The 16,695-nt window shown below is 37.7% G+C and overlaps 1 protein-coding gene across 2 annotated transcripts in view; it reads left to right on the forward strand.

Moving 5' to 3' along the window:
• Window positions 1-16,695, forward strand: part of SHANK2 (SH3 and multiple ankyrin repeat domains 2) — a 319,438-nt gene that overhangs the window by 172,535 nt on the left and 130,208 nt on the right. For both annotated transcript variants that reach the window (XM_059825852.1, XM_059825853.1), the window contains 2 exons: window positions 8,203-8,285; window positions 9,902-10,026. In XM_059825852.1, the coding sequence (XP_059681835.1) occupies window positions 8,203-8,285; window positions 9,902-10,026 (208 nt within the window). The remainder of the gene's footprint in view (window positions 1-8,202; window positions 8,286-9,901; window positions 10,027-16,695) is intronic.

Genomic DNA, 16,695 nt, shown 5'->3' on the forward strand with positions numbered 1-16,695 from the left:
TGTATAACATAATCAGGCTTTTACTGGATCATTTATATCGCCAGGAAGTTGTTTGACTTTCTGTTTTGCTATGGCAATATGTTACTTTAGTGGTTACAGCTTCAGCAACTTAAGGTGAAAACAGGTCAAACCCCAAAAGTAGTACTAGCCAAATCGATCGACTTGCATGCTACTTTAGATTACCTGCTCCCTTCTCCTACACACCGAAGAATATGATATTAAGTGTAATTAAAGGCTGGAAAAAAGAATGTGGACTGATATACATACATAGAGAGAGGAAGTTTCTCCTTGGTTTTACATAAAGAAATCGTGTAACTTCTTTGCACTTGTGTCATAAAATCTAATGTTTCTCTTTTAAAACCTGTATTTCTTTGGAATGTTTTGTAGCATAAATTTATTGAAGTATATAGCAGTGTTACTTTCTTTAACATAGGTTGCTTCTTTATAATTATGGTTAATCTTTTGGGCAACTCTGTCAATCACAGGGCTGGGAAAAGTAGCACAATCTTTCTGACTTTCTAGTTCTTATCGAATCACTTCATGACTGATATTTATGTTTTAGGAACTTAGTGAAGAACTCTTCATTTTTTACCAAGGGTATCAAGTATTCAAAATCCAACAAAGACGGCTTGATTACTTGTTTAAAAGTGTGAACAAAACACCTTTTTAAGTGGAAGAAGTTGTATGTCCTGTCAGGTTTTACTGTAGTCTGTAATTTCCTCGCAATGCAATATAGACCTGTGCAATATAGGAATTAGGGAATATCTAAATGTCTTCTATGGCATGTTACAGTTTGGCCTATACCTCTTTCATCGACAATTGAATTTCAAAGGAAAATATGCAGCCTTGCTTCTCTCACGATCAAAGATCTCTATGTGATGTTTACTGAGCTCTGTAGAAACAGCACTGATACAGGAGATCTGAAAGACAAATACATGGATATAGGAAGTATACAGGAGTATTGCTGAAGCATCCTCTCTTCTTTTCCTTTTCCTTTACGGGACCTGAACGTAACCAGCTGAGGAAGACCTGACTGTGCCAAATTAGCCATTCAGCCATGGAGGAAATGTAAACTTGGCTGAGGAGAAGTTAGAATATGTCCTTTCTGTTGCGATTTGAAGTTATTTGCCACAAATAATAAAGCCAGAGAGAACAATAGTGCAAGGGTGGTGGTGTTGGTCTTTTTTTCCTTCTCTCTTTTTTTGCTTAGCTGTGCCAGTAAGGCATTGACACACAACCAACTGTTGGAAGTGCTAGTAAAGATACTGTCGTTGAACGCCGCAATTTCCTTGAGAGCACCTCTGAAGCTGGAATCCATAGGTAGTACTAAGCATTTTATTCCACACCGCATGTCCATATGCAGCCCTGATTTTGTGATTGTTTTTGGCGAAATAGCAAAATGACTTGGAGTCGCTGTCATTGTGAATGCCTGATGAAATAATGGTTATTCTCCAGAGTAACTATTTTGAAGACACTGAAGGGTATTTTGAGAACTGTGTTAGCCTTGACGGATGGGCAGCTTTATTGCCTCCAAATATGACCTCTAAGTCATCTAATTCAATTTTAACAGTGCATGTTGTACTGGTGTGAGAATTCTGGATCATGATAATGAAATCATTGTTTTGGGAAACAGCTCAACTTCTGCCTAACTCCACTTTATGTACAGTAGCTCCATGGAAGAAAATGTAGGCCTGTGCCCCAATACCCTATCTGAAGAAACAAGAAACAATTACATCTGTGAGTTCCTACAAATGATTCTGATGTTTTTTGGGGTAGGGAGAAGAAAGGGGAAAGTCAACCACTGCAAAGAAAGGAAACAATGTTTTTACTTAGATACCCTGTTGTGAGAACCTCTTGGCCTCAGATATTGAGCAGCAGAAAGGATGAGCCTGCATTTTTCGTTCTTCTATGTGATTCTGTTCATCCCTTCTCTGTCATATTTTAATCATTGTACCATCATTATACTCCTTGGACTTCTATCTTCAGCTACCTAATACGGGGTTTATCTGCTTAAAGTTAACTGTTCTCCAGTATTTCTGTTCTAATGACAGGTTGTGTCTTCCTTGAGTATAGTGTTGAGGTAGTTATCAACAATCTATTTGAAACTATTTTCTTACTGCCCTCCTCCCAAACACATCTTGCTATAAACTTCCAGATAAACACATGTTCTAAAGGAAAATCATTTAGACTCGTCTTATATGACTGAATTTATATTGTCAGGATTGATCAGTTGTACAGAGTAAGCACTGTGCATGTGTTTTTGACACAAGGCAGGACAAAATATGTAATTGTATTTTTACTGAGTATCTTCTGTAAGAGTATATTGTGCTTACAGAAAGCATTGCTAGAAGGTGGGAATAAGTACTTGGAAAAAGCAAAATGTAGAAAATAAATACACGTTCTGAAAAATGGTAAAACATGCTTCACCGAAATAGCTGGAAATTGGTTATTTAAGATGTTGTGATAAGAAACTATGAAAAGATTCTATCAAAGCTAGTAGCACTGGATTGTGAAATATTTGTTAGCATAATAACCTGTTATTTTTCAAAGCTATATCATATATTTACCAAACAAGCACATTCTTAAGACAAATTGCATTGCAATGCAGTGAAAGACACCATCATGGGAGGGAATCTCTGCATATGACACAACATATTACAGAGAGGTTACTACGAGTTTGAATATATGGTTGACTACATCTTGCTGTTTCTGTTTGGGTTGCAAGTGGGTTAGGCAGGGACCCATTTGTGTATTTTCCTATTTGCTGTGCAAAGAACCACGCTCACTGGTGTAGCTAATACCTCTTGAACAAGTGATTGCTGTTCCGCATGTTACCAAAGAGCTGTAGCAGCTCTTCTATAAGACCTACAGCTAGATGATCAATGCCTGGGAAACTTGAGCACATACAGAGGCTTCATTAATTTTGAAGGCCTTAATTACTAGGATTAGCCAATTTTCCTGGAGTCATTACAGTAGATGACTATAAATAGTAAGGTTGACCCCTTCAAGCAATGACAGAAGTTTTTCCGCTGGAAGTCTGTTATGTCTTACAATAAGATTTGCTGTAGACATCATTCCCATTTTATATGGTATCAGGACAGGTAACTTCCCAAAAAAGGGAAATATTTGGAGAGAACATTCTTTATGTGCTTTTAACAGCAATTGACTGTTGGAACACACAGTAAAGACCTCCTCTTGAATAGATATCCAGAATGCCCTTCTGCGGGCTTGAACGCAACCACCATAAGTTGACTATCTTAGCCTGAAAGGAATTAACGCGACTGCATTCAGACATGGTATAGAAATTTATGAAATGGTTTAGATATTGTTTTACTGCATCTGGCAAAGTATAAAAAAGGCATTTCCTTTATTGTTGGGCTGTGATTTGATCCTTCTAACATGTAGCTAGCTGTGAATTCAGTAGATCTTTCAAAAAGATTGAAATTGCAAGCGTACTGAGGAGAGGACATAAAAAAGGTCTGATGAAGAGATTTGAATTTACTTGGACAACTGAAAGAAGTGAACTTGGAGAAAATAACTTCTCACTCAAGGATAGAGGAAGCCATCTGACTGAAGGATTTGTGAGCTTGAGAAGGCTACTCATTTCATTGTAATTCTGGTTGTTTAAATGTCATGTGTGATCTGTTAGATAACTTTTCTGCCTTGGGAGGCTGTGGGAGGCTGTAGTCCAGTTTGTTAAAGCTGAAAAGGTTAGACCTAGATTACATTTCTAGGGGTTGCATGATTGGAGAGAATCATGAAAGTAATTCCTATTTAAATTTAGTTTTACTCTGTCTTAGCAAGAGATTGACAATATACCAAATAGCCATTTTTGTTTTCAGATAATGATGATGATTTCCAGCGGGGTGTCCTCTACGTGCTGTTTTTCAGATTGAAATCAGCAATGATATATGCAATACAAACTTGCCTAAACTTATTCTATGGTCCTGATAGTTTCCATCTCTGTAATTTAGTGTTTTAACTTTTGGAGTAAGTCATGCTTTAAGATAGGGTGTACTTATTCTAGTTGTGAAATGGAAACTAGGTTTCATGGGTTTCCCTCCATCAGGAACCTGTGCTTCAACCTTTATTTTCTTCATAAAGGTCTTTATGAAGGACTTCACAATTCTCCTTCCTTCCTCAAGTATTGCCTTAATGGGCTGTTAGCAAAGTAGAAATTCTTGCTGTCTTGAAAAATATATGCAAATGATAGTTATTATGTTGAACATAACAGTGCTGAGTTCATGGTGTCTGACCATGGGTAAATCTCTTTATTTCCTTTTCTCCATTGGTAAGTCTGTAAAATTCTGGAAATTCTAACAGCTCTGCAAAATTCTTGAGCCTTAAAGTGTTAGAAGAGCTATGTGAACCGATGAACAAGTATGGTTTCTAATATTTAGTGTTTGGATAAAGCAAAAGTGATTTCAGACTGTCTTTTTTTTTGGCCTGAATTTTTTGTATTTAAGATGGTACTTCATGCAGAAATATTCTGCGCTTGATAGGATGTATTTTGCATTTAACTTTGTATGCAATGAATCTTGGACTTATACAGCCCAAAGTCAAAGTAATGTGTGGCTTATTTAAGTAATGAGCTATTGATTTTAAAATCACTCATTTTATTACCATAATATGGAACTAGTAATATTCTTCAAACTCATCTCTGAAATGGACGCTATTTAATTTCAGTTTGAGATGGGACAGAAATGGACTTGAAGGATTTTACCGGTTGAAATTCGGTGTGTCACAGATAGCAGGGACTGTTCAGCCTCATGTAGAGCCCGTACACTGTACTCAAAGCATCTGTGAAGAAATGGCTCTTCCTCTTGCTTGAGCTCAGACCTCTGAACAGGCTTGTAACGTAACGTCGCCTTTATTTGTCACTGGTAGCTATACCCTGTATGCATTCTGTTGCCAAGTATTTACAACGCCGTCAGGATCAAAGAAATGCTGCCAAGAAGGCTCATTGTGAGAAATTTTGACCTACTTTTACATTTGGCACCGCTTTGCCTGCCAGGACCAGGTAGACTGTGAACAGACCTTCAGCATGTCTTCAGTGAAGAGGTCCAGTCTGACATTGAGAGAACCCTGTCATGGCAAAGCAAACAAAAAGCAATATTGTAAACAGTCAGAGGTTAAACTTCTTTTCCCCCCTTCTGCGCCCTTCTCTCAGGGATGCAAAGTGAGTTTGCTGGGAGGAGGGGTATGGAGGTTGCAAGTTCGGTTCATTTGTGTGTGTGCATGTTTGTTTTCCATCCTTTTCCTGCTGCTAGATCTTAGCTCTGCGGCACTGGGGTGTGTGTAGAGAATCGGTCTGCTGTCTGTGACTGCTTTAAACAACTTTAAACTGCTCATGCCCTAAGATTATTGCAGGTCCCCTTCTCCTAGCACGTAAATGAGAAGAACTGGCTACACATCTGATTTTTTCAAACCTACATTTTTGCTTTACAGGCTGTGATGGAGTTTTCCTTATGCAGTACATCACTGAAACGGTATATTAGTAAGCTGTATTTGTCAAGTAATAGAGATCAGTTTGTACCTTTTGTTACCAAAAATTCATGTTGCGCTTCTGCTTCCCTTCCCTTTCCTCTCCCCCTTGCATATAAAACACAAAACTTCGTCAAATCCTGGCAATTTAGTATTCCCATTTTCTGTGTCTGAATTGAAGTATAAAACTGTGTAGTTTACGGAATAAATGTGCTGTACATGCAAAGAAAATCACAAGTGGTTTTCATACTTTTAATCTGAACAGTCATAGACCTCTATAATAGGATGAAGTGAGCGTAACTTGAAAACGTCTGTTCATTTCATTAGCTGGCTGTGAAAGGACCCTAGATGCTATTTTTTAGGTGTAGATGCCTAACATTGATCAGGTGAATTGATCCCGAGTTTTCCGAGCACTGCTTTTGGAATTTCAGCCTTCAGCTTTTTAAGGAATGATATTATGAATTTGTTTGGTTTTATCAATAAAAATAAAAGAATCAGAGCAAGGTTTGATGAGGTCCCTAGCTAATAGGCTTCTGAATTCTGTATATTAATGGATTGAAAGTGGGATTTGGGTAGAGGAGAGGAGGGGTTTTCTTTGAACCAAGCACTTTCTATGATTAGGTTCTCAAAAGTAGCCTTCTAACTTCGATTATGCTGTTTGATTGTTTACAAGGAAACTTTAAGGAAATGGTTTTTATAAATTTGACCAGGTATTATTAAAAATCCTGGAGAAAGCTTTACTGTTGACTCTTCAGTGGATAAGTATGAAGCCCCACCTGGAAAATGGGACTGGTGAAATGAAGAAAATAAGCCAGTATGCTTGTAGGTTCAGTCAGTTTCTGTAACATTAGGACATTGATGGAGGGCTTCAGCGCTACAGTATGGGCTCTGAGGGTTGCCTATTATTCCATCCCCCCCCAATATCCCTGAACAGGAGCATGTCTGGCTTTCTTGAGAAATAGATGTTTTCTTATTATATCCTTTCCATAGCAAGGGTATTAATTGTAAGAAAAGGTAATGTCTGAATTATACAGTAAATAGTAGTAAGTTGAGAGACAGTATTCAAAAGCTTTTGATACTTATGGAGATGACCTGTCGCTCAGAAAGTCACCATTGCCGTAGTTTTTGTAATTCCTGTGTTATTCCATTCAGTGGTGTTTAAATACTTTGTAGTTTGGAAGACATAATTACATCACCACTTTAGCAGTAACATGAAGTTGCATCCCACAGTTAGAGTTGAAAAGTTGCCAAAGGGATAGTCTGTGACACATGAAAGATCTGGAGTTTGGAGGCTGTCCATTGGTGTCCTGGTATCATCATCCTTGTCTTTGTTCAGAGCTTTAAATAAAAAGGTCACACCAATTTTTTCTTTAATTAGTTTCCTCCTCCCTGTCTGGATTATTAATGGCACTGAAGCAGATGCGGTCTTGTATTGTATTGAATGCTTTAGCGACTAGATTCTGTACAAGACCAGTGGTAACAATAGTTGGCTCGTAAAAAATTAAGAAAAGAAAAGAAAACTTGCTCGTACTTCTTTCTTTCCTAAATAGTTTTGCAGGTATTTTAAAGCCAACCTAGCAGCGTGTTTTGCAGTGCTTACGATTCATGAATACTTAACCCCTGACACTGTCTTTATTCAGAAGAATGTCTTGCAACTTGTGCTGTGTAATGGGTTTATACTCAAAAGAGCGTTCAAAATCTTCTTTTTTTCTTTTTTTACTTTGAGCTTAGTTTTAGTAACCTAATGTTTAATGAAAGGCACTAGACACCTTAAGGCTTTTACAGATCACTCCCTGTATATGAAAGGTCTCATTTTAATGTGGATTTTAGGTATTTTCTTCATCTACCCTCTACTTGTTTCTCAGCCAATGACAGTAAGATTCCTAAGGCTACTTTCTCTTTAAGGACATACTGCTTACATAAATAGTCCTTTACACCAGCTCCTTGTTTTATAATATTAAATGTTTATCAGAAGATGGGAAATATTCCTTAGAAATGTGTTTTCCTGATTGTGCATGCCCTGTTACTATTTCAATTATGCAGATTCTTGATGCTGTGGAAATTTGTGCTTGATGACGCCAAGGCAGCTGCACGTTGTTAGCATTGTAGGCTGTCAGATGATCATGTGGGATTCTTGCAGCATGCAACATTCAATAGGATTGAAAAAGGGCTTTTGATGCAAGGCATAGCTTTCAGAATATATTTGTGCCTTTTAGTTAGCTAATATAAAATCATAATTTATTATCTTTAAATTTAAAATGCTGCCTCATTTTTCTTCTGGTTGGTTTCATTTTGGCTTCACTAGAAGATGCATCTGGTACATCCACGATTGAGGAGTTTATTAATGATACTGTCGTTCAGTTCACTTACTTTTTTTCCTTTTAGAGTCCTAGCTAGCCCACAGATTACATGATCACATGTTCATTCAGTCATTCATATAGAATACAAACCACCATGCATGATTTCTTCTTCTTTCTTTTTCCTCTCTGCCTTTTTTATTCCCTTTAAGTTGCTTTGTCATGTTCTCTTTTATCATTAAGCTTAGTCTTTGTCTTCCCCTCGCTACTATTTGTTCTATATTTTCCCATGCTTGGTTACTGCAATATTATTTGATTAACGGGCTGTGATGATGATGAACCTGCACACTGGAGGAGCAGCTACTACAGTGGTGATGAAGGGATGTAATAATGGTCGCTATCCTCGGAATTCTCTCTACAGTGACTGCATAATAGAAGAAAAGGCAGTGGTCCTGCAGAAAAAAGACAATGAAGGATTTGGATTTGTGCTCAGAGGGGCAAAAGGTATGTGCTTCGGGGGGGTGTGTGTCTGTGATGTGCACTGGCATGAAGAAATTTATACATCTCTGAATATAAGCAGGAATTATTCTTGGTGCACTTGGTTGCTAGACAACAGGATTCTCTGTATGCTATACTACTCAGACGGATTTTAGTGGCTTCTGTCTGAAGCAGTTTGCATTTTTACATAGGAGAAGCTCTGTATAATCGTTTTGGGGGGAGAAAGTTTTGTCTGTATTTTTATTGTGTCGGTGTATGTACTATTTTGTCATTAATCGGTTTTGTTATGCAGTTTACCTAACTATGGGAAACCTGCTTTCCTTATAAAACCTGCTTCTTTATTTCAAATGTCAGTCTATTTAAATAGGACTACGAATAGAAATAGACAAGAGAGTGATGTTTTGTTTAAAATAGGTGTGGATCTTCTGCAAGGTGACATTGGTGCAGTTTTAGTATGAAAATATGATCTTTTTTTATATCTTCAGAAGCTGCACGTATGTTGCATGGCCTGTAGTGTGCTCATTTTAAAAGCTGTTCATATGTTAAACTGCATGTTACTTTTCTGTAGACTAAAATCTATAATAATTGCATTCTTAAGAGTTAAAAAAAGCATTCTATTTAATGCTTTGCTTTTTAACTTTCAGTCCAGTTTGCTCCTTTTGTATTTTAAAAAAAATATATATGATGGTATGTCCCATCTCCTGCTCCCCCTCATTTTACATGGGTTCTCCCTTGCCTTGCTTGAGCATGAAAATTATTCCATATCTTCATTCTTGGGACATCATTTTTGCTCTCCCTGTTCCTCCACCCGCAAAACAGTGCCATCATAGATTTTCAGTGCTGTAAAAGCTTTTTGGATTTTAGCTAAATAAAAATTTTTGGAGTTCTACTAGGAAAGCCAGTAGCGCTACCTTGTAGCTAGCCCATCGGCGTGAGTTGCCGGTGCATCGAGCAGAGGTTACTCCCTCTGTGTAAGCCCAACAATTGTCCCCAGATTTTCTCTGTAAGAGTGAGGGCACCTCAGGTGAAAGACCCAAGGACTTTTCTGCTTGTGTGTGTACGTGACAGAGAGAGGGAGGGGGCTGGTACAAGGCCTGCTGTGCCTCTTTTCCTAAAAAGTCATTTCTTCTGTTATCTTCTTTGTAATATACACCTAAATCCAGAAGAAAAAATCAGCTTGATCTTTTTCATCCTTTCCCCCCCACGCCATCCCCTCAGTTCGGCCGGATGCTCTCTTCTGGCTACAGTACATAATTCAGTTTTAGTTGGACGTTTCCAGAGTTACAAGCATTTTGCTAGGCATACCAAAGGGCTACTTGAACTAATACTGAATACCCTGGAATACTCAGAATCCAGCTATTGCCTCATACAGCTTAATTTGGTTTGTGTCGGTAAAGAAGCATGTATTTTTCTCTCTGAATTGAAGACCTGTGGATTGCTATTGCAGAGAGATTGCACTCTGTTCCCAGCGTCTCGCCCTCCTCTGAGGCAGAGTCCTCTGACTTTTAGCACCCACCATTTTTGAACCATCAGTTCAAATGGCCAATAATAGGCCTTTAGTCAAGTGGTATTTGCAAGCACTCCATAACTTTCTTTTTTTAATGTGGTATTTATTTTTAAAGCTGACACACCAATTGAAGAATTCACCCCAACTCCAGCCTTTCCTGCTTTGCAGTACTTGGAATCTGTGGATGAAGGGGGAGTGGCATGGCAAGCTGGCCTGAGAACTGGAGACTTTTTGATCGAGGTAGGAGATCCCGAAATTTGATTCTCTGGGCTCTGTTGGGGAAATAGGGCTGTCCCCTTTGTCGAATTTACTTTGGAAAAAGCGTGTGATGCTTCTGAGCAGCAAATTCAGTGGACTGACACCAACAATGTACTTCACTTTATCTATGTTAAAAACTCATGCAGCATTTAGGAAAGCAGTTAAAAAGAAGGATGTTCAGGTCGGCTGGGAATTTTCTATTTGCTCTTTTTGTTGTTTGGGAATACACTATCAGAGAGATTTGGGAGTTTTTATTCTTCTTTGCATTATTGAATTGAAATTTAGATTAACTTCAGTATTTATTGTAGGCTATCAATTCTGTGGTCTTCTAAATATTTTTACAGTCACCAAAATTAATGACTTTATATGCAACTATTTCTGTAATCAGAAATATCAGTGGTCTAGTGCTGTTTAGAAACCATGGAGAATAAAGCAAGTTACTTTGGCTTGAAATTAACTATTTCCAATAGTTCACTGTAAATACAGTCATACAAAAACTAAGCAATGGATGTTATCGCAATATAAATTACTTTATAAAAAGGGTATATTTAAATACTCTCTTCATTCATACCAAAAATATCTTCACGTTTTATGGAGGATTTTTGGTTGGTATTTTAGGTTTTGTTGAAATAGTTGGTACTCCTTTTTAGTGTTACTGGGCAGTTTGCATCAAAATAATGATTTGGGATTTTCTTCCTCTTTCCCCCACAACCTTTTCATGACCGACAAAACGATGCTGTGATGCTGTGAAACTAGGTATTTGAAACTAGGTATTTGAAACGAGGTCTTTCAGGATGGATCGACCAAGTCTCGTCTGCAAGATCTATTGATTTTATTTTATTTTTTCTTCTTCAGGCACATATGTGTTTTGATAAAGTATTTACTGGTGCTACAACAGAGCTGGTCGTTACATTCGGGAGAGGATATAATATGCAGCTTTTATTTGGTGTGTGCATTGAACTCCCATGGTGATTGAATTTAAATAGTTGCACCGCTTCTTCACGTGGTAACAATGAAAGAGCAGGCTTTGCAGACTTCTAAAGTAAATAGGGGTGCATTTTTATCTGTGCCTTCAAAGTACATTTTTCTTACTGTTTGTTTACTTAAGAATAAGCATTTAGGAAACTATTAAACAATAGCTTACAAATTGTACTGATACGTACTCCGCGCAAGGACGCTTTCAAAACTGTGATTATTGACATTAGGGGTTTTTTTTAAACAATGCTTTATTTTTAGAAGTTGATTTCTTGTTAGGCTTTTAACCTATAGAAGTATGAACAGTCTGCACTGGCTGATTTCACAGACAGATTTGATGGTGAATAATGTGTAATTTAATGGAGAGGATTACAGAAGGATAACTATGCATACGGATTTTTTAAAGATCTCTGAAGGGATGCAAGAAGTCTGGGTAACTGATTCTGCACAAAGCTTTACTGGTTTTCTGGCAAATGGAAGAAGAACTATAATTAATTGTCCAGACAATTTACTCCTAGCCTTAGCTTAGAAGAGCAGTTAAACATGCACATGCATTGCTGAATCAGGACATTAATCCATACTCTACACAGTCCAGCATATTTGTAATTAATTGTGAAAGAAGCAGCAGTTACATGCAAATCAAATCCATTTCTGTGTAATTTATGTTCATCGGGGTTATTCTGTTCTGAATTTTGCAACTTAATTAAGAGGATGTGGTAATCCTGAGAAATCACAACTTTCCTGTTGTTGAAGACTTTTATGTTGGAGGAAGGCAGGGGTTTTTTTTTCTATTTTATGAACTACATGTGCACTGCACAATACTCTCTAGCTATAGAAAGCCATCTTTGAAAATATTTACACTGATGCAAAAGATTCTGCTGTTGAAATACAAATGACTGGTCCACCTGTACTTCTAGGAATGCCAGGCTGAACTGAGAGATAAATGTACTATACATTGCAGCGAGCGGTTATCGTAACTGGTGTAGTTAGACTGTCTTATTGTTAAATGATTTCTCCCATGACTCTAAAGTTTATGCTGCTGTGTGTAAGTGCCACCTCAACCATTTGTAAGTAATATAATGCATTTATCAAAAATGTCACATGAATAATAAAAGACTTAATGGGCAACTAGGATCCTAATTAGTCCCATTTATAACACTTGCGGCAAGTGTCAGCCTTTAGGGAAGTGAGAGTCCAGTTTGGCACAGGGCAAAATGCAAGGGAGAGCAGATGTTTTGCTCTTGCTCGAGGAGGTGCGGTGGCTTGGGGTCATGGAGATAGGGGAAACCTTTTCCCTTACTCCTCACTACGGAAAGAGAGGTTTGACAGGTTGATAGAGCCTTTTCTTGGAAGCAGGAGAGATCATGAGGGTGGGTGAAGAGAAGGCATCGTTTCTTCATGTGTAATTATGATCTCTGGATCTTCTGAAGGGGGTAAAACTTCAACAACAGCTACTGAGCATACTAAAGTAGTTCAACGTTGAAGGTGATGCGTGTTGAGCATAACAAACAAAAGATCTATACAGAAAAGGACGAAAAGGTGTTGTCTTGCTTCAGCAGGTAAACAGAATAGGTATTAGCTGGAACAGGGCTGGCATAGTTTCATTTGACTAAGTTTTTATCAAGTTTGCAGTTTTTCTGAAAAGCCACGTGATACTGATTTGTCCAACCTGTACGATTAATTTTAACACGAGACTTCAGAGATTAATGTTAAACTTGCCTGTGGAAATAGCATTCACAGACTCTTCATTGAAATTGGAGACATACGTTTTTCCTCCTTGCTTCAAACCTAGTCGTATTTTTTGTGATAAAAATTGTAATGTGTGTAGGGGCTTATCGGGATAGAGCACAAATAAAATGTGTTGGAAAAGCACATGAGTAGTTTTAGAGCTGCAACAGTTAGCTAGAGACAGCTGTTATTATATGTGGATTTTCATAAGCAACTCCACAGTTGCCGATTCCTGTGATTTTTCTTCGCTTTGATAAACAATCGAAGTATGACAAACAATGGAGTATGTTTATGACTTGGTTGTTATAACTGAGGGAGATTGCATAGCTTGCCCTAGTTGCTATTTTTCACATTTTTGGTTGATGTTTTCTTGAGTCTTGGTATCTGCCCAATTTAAAAGACAAATAAAAGTAAAGCAACGTATCAGTGCAAGTGCTAGCCAACCTAAAAATTACAGTTTCCATTAGAAGGGGATTTAAAAACCTACAACCATCATTAATGTATACACCAATTCTAAAGCCATTGTAGGTCAATTCATCAGAGTGTCTGGATTTCTATAGTACACTTGTTCAAGTTTGTAAACGCTTGATCGGAAAAAATCGAACCATAAGCTGATTTGGTTTGTTACTTGAAACGTTTGCAAGAAAGAACTGTATTAGCTCTGATTCTAGATCTCTCATTTATGAATAATCTTTACATGCCTAACCCTTCGTTACCTTTGTTGAGTGTAGTAGTCAAAGTAAGCATAAATAGAAGAACCATTGAATACTACCGTTCAGAGGGTGCTGCCTTAAAACACGACTTAAAGAATTCTTGGGGTTTTGGGTTGTGTTTTCTTTTGAGATTTGCTTTGATGATGTATACAAGTATAACCATCTTTAAATAAAGAGACCCATTACAGTGGAAGAGGATTTTTAACTTAGAACAGTCTTTTGATTTTTTTTTGTATAATAAGATATAGACTATCTTACTACATTAAAACCCAGTGGATTATTAACTACTTGTTATTGTTGTACCCATGAGTGTGCAGCTGCTTTGCAGGTGTTGCATGATGTGATGCGTGGGGATTTTTCATCTGCTACAGAGCATATCTCATTCCAAACAATAACGTTATAATATCAATACTTGGAAAGTGAAACTAATTCTGCAATATTTTACCAGAATAATGTGTTTGTTCTCTAAATGAGGCATTGCAGTTTGCATTATTGTGCCATAAAATCACTTATTTTTCCAGACAAATTGAAATGTTATTATCTTCAGAATAGGACGGCTGCTTATTTGCATACCGGCTAAAATGTAAACTAGATAAAACCAGTGTACTATCCATTAAAAAAAAAGGCAAAATTCAAGGTTTGATTTGAGAATCAAAGCCAGAGATGGTAATGGAAGATATCTCATCCTTTTGCTGCAGACCAGTTCCGCTGGTACACGTACTAAACCATGCAAAACGGTCTCTAGTAAAACTGCCTGTATTTCTTTATCCTCAAGAGCTTATAGAATTTACTAGTACAAACTTTTCTTTAAGTAGTGATAGGTGGAAAATAGACATCATTTTATTACAGACAGCACTATTTTATCATTGTATTAGAGAAAGATATCTATCCTCTGACTGTATGTAGGAAGTAGCAATAAGCATTAAGGGAGGCATTTAAAATATCTGGAATATTTTTTTAAAAACATACACACATACACAGATGAGTAACTTTAGATTCATATTTAGCAATAGGTTAGATTTTTGGTTTATTCCTGTAAACACTTTATATAAACTTCAAAACTGACCTGGAGAGCAAGCTTTTAACTTTATTCTTGTAACTTAGACTATAGGCATTATGAGTATTTTTGGCACTCATAGCAACGTTATGTCTTACATTTGTATTCAATGGCTGGATGAATTAGTGGTTTTACAAAGCTGCCTGTTACTGATTTAAATCCTTTTAGCAATAGAGAAACCTTCCCATCCTTAGGTAATCTTCATTAATCACCCTGTGGCTGAGTTTTCTCTTCTTTCTAGTGTGAACTTTGCTAGCTTCTGCCACCAGATATAAATCTAAATATTTTTTTTTCAGGCAGCTATATGGGCACCATGATATTTTTTTCTCTCTGGGAAAGAAACCGAGGCTGTGTTAGTGTCTTTGTAATAACATGGGTTATCACATTGCAATTTTTAGCAGTTGTTTTCTGAAAGTTTGTTCATCTCCTCCCAAAAGTGTGGACGCCAGCTCGATGCACTGTTTAGTAAGGGCCTCCCTAATGTGTGGAGGAGGAAGAAAGAAAAAGCAACAATATTCTTACGTTTTTGTATGCTGTCTTTATCTCTCAGTCTTAGGTCTTTTGGTGGACCAAAAGAGTAAGGTCCACCCTAGTTCATTGCCTTGCATTCGGGTTTTTTTGTTGCCAATTTGGCTGCTCCTCCTGCCCCTGCAGTGAGCCTCCCCTTTTGCACGTGAAGCGGGAGAACGGCCAGGCTCATCGCGGCACTGAGCTGTTCCGTTCCTGGACAGCATCTAGCTCAGGTTTTGGTTCAACTGTGCAAACAATATTCTTCCATTTTTTTAATGATGAGAGATTTACCAAAACTGCAACAGCACTGCAATGTTTCAGCACATATATCTCTCTCTCTCTATATATGTAATTCTACTGAAAGTTTGTGTGTGTGTACATGGTTGTTGTAAGGGTAGCAGGGCTCTCACTAACCTGCAAGGCTGAGGTACAGCAGATCTTGCACATCTATACTGGGCACCAATATTTTTAAAGCTGTATATTTAATTGATACATAGTTTGATTCAACCAACCATTAAGAGGAAAAACGTGATTTCTGTTTACCAGTTAGTTGTCATCCTCTTGGTGACATCTGTCAGTGATGTCTATTAAGCACAAGCGTATCCCTGACGCTTCTTAAAATGAAAGTTGTTGGAGTGTGAAGGAAACTTTCCTCCTGTTTTGGTTTTGAAATTCTTCTGCTTAAGCGTAACTATGGATGTATGGGAGAAGTGGGACAACAGGGTCGTGGAAAAAGAGCAGCTGTGGTACAAGTGTTGAACAGTCTGGTGCGTCTGCGCAGTCTCTGACAAAGCAGATTAATTTTTCATTTGATGGAAAAGTATTTTGCTTTCTTTCCACTTAAACTCGGTGAGTGAGGGTTTGGTTTGGTTTTTTTCCTTAATTTATGTTTTTAGTGGGTGGTGGCAGCTGAATGAAATTACCGTTCCTTCAAAGTGCTTTGGATCTGCACAGAAACACTGTAGAAAAATGACAACTATTTTGGACTGTTCTTTTTATCTGTTTAAAAGCAGCCTCTAACCTGTAGGAAGTGATGGTATTCCAAACATGCTCAGTATGATCATAAAAAAGACGGACCAATCTTGTTTAGTTCTAAAAATACATTAATAAGACTGTTACCTTTTCGGCATAGGTGGAAATGGGCAGACAAAAAAGAATTTGGTTCTTACAAGAGCTCAGTTATTCACGCCTAAGCAAATAATATGCTTTAAAATAAGACTGAAAAGCAGACAAAAATGAAATCACTTTGCTGTTGTCAGACATACAGAACCAGGCTGTGAGCAAAACTGGGAAGCGTTTTGCTTTAGCCTTGGCTCTACATGAGTTGTATACTGGGCTTGTAATCCCAAGGTGCAAGAGAAAATAGTAGTATTTATCCGATTTCCCAGAAATGTAACAAGTACCTATTTGATACTGAGAACTGATTTTTATGCTTCTTCGAGAGGAGGACTTGGACGGAATTTTGGTGATAAAGGCAGCAACAGTCAGAACTAGCTCTGTGTGCATTCAGTTCTCCATTATCAGTTTTAAGGCATTTTGGCCTTGATGCCACAGCATTTTTAAGAGAAGTTTGCTAACGTTTCTATTTTGAGGGATTCTGCCAAAGCTTGTGGGACTGTGTGTGGAGCGTGGAGCTATCATAGGCAGCTTTTTTGACTTCTTGTGAAT

This window comes from Gavia stellata, chromosome 17 (assembly GCF_030936135.1).
Source record: "Gavia stellata isolate bGavSte3 chromosome 17, bGavSte3.hap2, whole genome shotgun sequence".
NCBI classification, from domain to species: domain Eukaryota; kingdom Metazoa; phylum Chordata; class Aves; order Gaviiformes; family Gaviidae; genus Gavia; species Gavia stellata.